The 4,461-nt window shown below is 42.3% G+C and overlaps 1 protein-coding gene across 1 annotated transcript; it reads left to right on the top strand.

Moving 5' to 3' along the window:
- Nucleotides 1-226: 226 nt before the first annotated feature.
- On the top strand, nt 227-311 carry LOC104621470 (cytochrome c oxidase copper chaperone; the record flags this gene model as incomplete). The annotated part of the gene is made up of 1 exon (XM_010287976.1): nt 227-311. A coding segment is annotated over one exon (85 nt), but the record flags the coding sequence as incomplete, so codon positions are not given.
- Nucleotides 312-4,461: the final 4,150 nt, after the last annotated feature.

Raw genomic sequence — 4,461 nt, 5'->3', positions numbered from 1 at the left:
AACAGACACAGGCCTGTTAATAAGAAATTGTTATGCATCTCATCAGAGTTTTATGTGCATCATTGTAGGCTTGGACACCTTTTTGAGATAGTAGTATGCTTTCCAAAACAGCGTTACCCTGGACAGGATAGGCAAAAACATCTCCCCAACAGCTTGTCAGTTCTTTGGCTTTGACTAAGAGTAAGCAAACATTTTGTTGAACCTTGGAAATCTTTTTGTTTTGCAGCATCATTGAGAAGGGGGAAGAAAATTGTGGGCACCTAATTGAAGCTCACAAAGAGTGTATGAGAGCTCTGGGCTTCAAGATATGAGAGAGATGAGCAGGACTGCGAATGTGGTAAGTATAGCCTTCAGGAACATGCTTGATCTCTGCCTCTGAAGTGCCATGGCATCTCAGCTGGTGCCACTGGAAGGCCCAGAGTACTGTTGGTGATGGCAAAGGTATTTGGGATATATATATATCCCCTTACGAGAGGGAAGGCAAAGTAATCATCATTGACACTGGAGTACGTACTGCTGTCCTTGTGTGGGTGGTGAAGCCTTCTGGCAGTATAGAGCCTTTGTGAGTAGCTCTTCAGCTGTAGAGTATGGTTCTGCCTCTGTTGTCTTTTAATAGAGCCGAACTTTTAGATTTCTAATGGTAAGACAGTGTGGGCATTGGTTTTCGTGGGGTGTTGCTGGGTTTTTTGTTGAAGGATTGTTGAACTGTCCCTCAATATCCAGTGGAAATCCATGTTTTATGAAGCTGTCTTTCCTCTCTTCTAGATGATGTCTGTGGTGTGACTATGTTCTGGAAAGCTGCAAAATAAATTATTTCAGCAAGTTACTTCAAAGAAAGAATCTATTTATAAAGGATCTCTAGTGATAGACTGTGCATCACATCTGTGGTTTTTCCACTATTAGCTCTTGACCACTGCTATAGAAAATCTATTTTTGTCCTCTTAATAAAAGTCTGAAAATGACCAGTGTATCCTGACTTCTGTTTCTTTGAAGTGAAGAAATGACAGTGTCCTCCTCATTCAAAACAGCGTGCTGTAGGAATGGAGAGAATGAGAAAAGCCTGCTTACTCATTGAAATGAGAAGAGTGATTACTCTGGTGTTGTGGATGAACAGATGGTCCTCCAGTGGGTTTTCCCTCTGATGCAAATTGAGAAATCACGCTAGTAACACGGCCCTGTTACTGCTTTCAGCAAAGTCATGCTGAAGCTTGTAGTGCTGTTTGTGACAGTAGGGGTAACTTTATTTGTAGAAAGGTGACCACAGCCTTATGAAATGAACTTTCCCTGAAGTCAAAACTGGATTTGCTTTTCCTAATTCAAAAAAAGTTGGAAGCATTCTAACAGCTGTATTATTACAGTTGTATCAAATGCTGGGGCATTTAAGCTTCATTCTCTGTAATGAAGAATTAAGTACTTTCCATATCAAATTCTTGAGTCTGTAATTCTTCAAGGGAAAGGGAGCAGAGGACTGCAGGTGTATGTACAGGTTGCTTGCCTGAAGGAAAAGCTTTTTCTTCTTTTTTATGCACAGTTTTTGTTTTGTTGGTCTTGTGCTTGGCATGCACGGGCTTTTGTTTTCTAGCTGTTTTTCTCACCTGTGTGACATGACAGTGAGAAGGTGGCTGTGGCCTTTGATTCCTTCTTGCATACTACATACTCTGTGCAGCCCTAATATTGTTGTTCTTCCTTTGGTGAATTGACTTTGCTGAAGATGGCATCACTGATTACGTCCCCTCCTCCTGCTGAGTTTTCATTTTAAAAAATGGAAGATACAGAATCTGTCCTTTGTCTTGATTGTTCTCAATCCATTGATTGAGAACAGGCTTTGAACAGTCATGACAATTTCTCTGTCTCCTGGGCCCTGCGTATTTTGAGCTAGCAATGAATAGGCTGTGAACGTTTCGTATGTGATGCTTGGTGCTGTCTGCCAAGACCCACGAGTTGTGCAAGGTGAGTTTAGACTCTGCTTCCGGGAATGTTTCACAAAAATACTGCACTCTGAGGAACTGGAAATGCTTGCAGGGGATAAGCTGGGCTGTTAGACTTAGCTTGTCCACTCTCCTGTCCTGAGATAAAAGAGTTGTGCCCACGTTGGCTTCCAGCCTAAGAGAAGGGATGCAGGTGTAGTTCTGGCAAAAAGCATTCAAAACCTGTGGCACTGTAGCTGTCTGGGGAGCAGGACCTGGTGCTCTTCTTGGTGTCTATTGTCTTGAGGTAAGAAACTTGAATAAGGTCATTTGTTGAATGAAAGGACTTGAACTGAAGAGAATGTTAAAAGGTTCCAGCTTTGTGGTAGCATGTCCAAGCTGGGTGAAACTGTGGAAATGGTGTCATGGAGTTAAGAGCAGGGCAGGGGATGGCAGTGGTCAAGTAGGAATGGAGTGCTATTTAAATCAGGTCAAGAAAAGAAAAAAAAAAACAGGTGCTCATACAATTCTACACAAATTCTAGAAGCTCAAGAAATGGGACATCTATGGCCTGCATGAAGATAAAAGCATGATAGATATTTTAGCAAGTTTTTGGAGGGAAAGCAATGAGTGGGATGCTGCAATACCTGTGTGCAACAGGTACAGAAAGGATACCAGGCAACTATATACTTCAAGCAACAATGGAAACACATTGTAGTTCCTGCTGATAGGCTTCATTTGTTACTACAGGATTCCTGTGGAGTGGATTCAAGGCTTGATTTGGGGGGTAGGGGTTATTGGCCCTGTGTTACTTACCCACGGAGCTGGTGGCAGATGCTGCCTGGCACAGGGTGTTCAGTGTAGCTGTGAGGGCATGAAATGTGGCCGTAGCTGGAAACTTGACCAGTCTATATAGCAGTAGTTAACTAAATACAGCACATGCCATCTTTGTCCCTTTGTGATTCACCATGAACTTGTCTGGTGCAGGCTTTAGACCTCTCCTAACAGCTGTAAATTGAACATAACTTAAAACACCAAATGAATATTCTGGAGCTACCGGGTTTATTAGTATGTAAGTAACAATTTTGCGGACTAATGTCAGTGATGCACTATATAATAAATCAAAAAGGAGATGTTTGATTATGCCCTCTTTGACTTCAGAGCCATCAAGGTCTTAAGAGTCCTCAATGCAGTCGATTGGGCTAGTTTTCAGTTTATGGGATTAGTAGTGAACCTGTAGACTTCCTGAAAATGGGCAAAATAGCCAGTCGTGTAGCTGCTGTGAGGTCCATGACTGATAATCTCAGAATGGTGCGGTCCTCAAGGACAGAGGTTTTATTTGCCAAATGCAGTGCAGGCTGCACCTGGATTACATCATCACATGGGGCTGAATATTAAGTGCTACTGGTTGAATTAATTCCAAGTGGGGAAATCAGTGGAGTACCTGTTTACACACTGCTAATTTCAGTGCTGAAAAGCTTGAAATGTCTTGTTTTTCTTCTTCACAGACTCATTTTGTTGTAATGCCTATGTGCCTTCTTCCAGTGAACAGTTTTAATGCTACTTGGGTGTTTTCTATGCACTTGCTCTCTTGATTCCAAATTGGTTTGAGCCTTGGTATCTCCCTTTTAATACTTGTGTGGCTTTCCCCTTGAATCAGGATTGGCTTTTGAACACCCATCTTGCATGAACCCCAGCATCCCTGGATGGAAGGCATGTATTCTAATTCAAGGCAAGGCATGAAAATAAAATTTCTCTTTGGAAAATTAAGAAAGCTTTTTGAACTCTTGCTGGGTGAAAAAGTGTGAAGACAGTCTGTATGGCCACGGAACTCTCAAGGGAGAAAGGAAGATTTGAGCCTTGGTGGTTCAGCCATTTTTACAAATCTTCCTTTTAAAAAAGGGGGCCTGAAAACACCTGAATTAATCTCTAGCATGTGCTGAGAGATCTACCTTTTGAAAGGCTCTGTCATTCTCTCTACAATGTCACGTTCAGCCCCAGAAGAAAAACTGTATAGTTTCTAATGAGAGCTTCGTGCTGTTACTGCTGTGGGTTTAAGGTTTCTTATTTGCTTTCTGCAGGGAAGTCACAAGGGGCTGTCCTCGCCCGTGGCGCTGGCCCTGGCAGCACTGCGACCCCAGCACACGCCTCTGGGGTTACCGCACGCCACTGTCCATGTTCTGGAAGACACCAGAGGAAGCACCTTCTTTGTTCTAATGGGTCATTAACATTGTGTTCCAGAGTATCTTCTAGCACAGGAACTTACCTAAGTGAGGAGGGAAATCAATAACTTTTTTTTGTGTCACTTTCTTTGATGTTGCTGCAAAAGTTTTTTGGTAGTACAGAAAGGTGAGAGGAGTTGCAGTGTTGCTTCTCAGAATGCCGCCTCTAATGTAGTTCAGCATAGCTATTCATAGCAGTTCAGTTTTGTCTCACAGATCTTATGTAAAGTATCTTTCTCATAAGTGTTCCCGATCTTGATATCCCCAACTCCCTGTTATATCAAATGTCAGCCTATCTTGGAAAGAGGGCCCCATTTATATTTATATTTATA

This window comes from Phaethon lepturus, unplaced genomic scaffold, assembly GCF_000687285.1.
Source record: "Phaethon lepturus isolate BGI_N335 unplaced genomic scaffold, ASM68728v1 scaffold55525, whole genome shotgun sequence".
In the NCBI taxonomy this organism is placed as follows: domain Eukaryota; kingdom Metazoa; phylum Chordata; class Aves; order Phaethontiformes; family Phaethontidae; genus Phaethon; species Phaethon lepturus.
The sequence above is the reverse complement of the archived record's forward strand: the minus strand, read 5'-3'. Positions and strand labels throughout refer to the sequence as shown.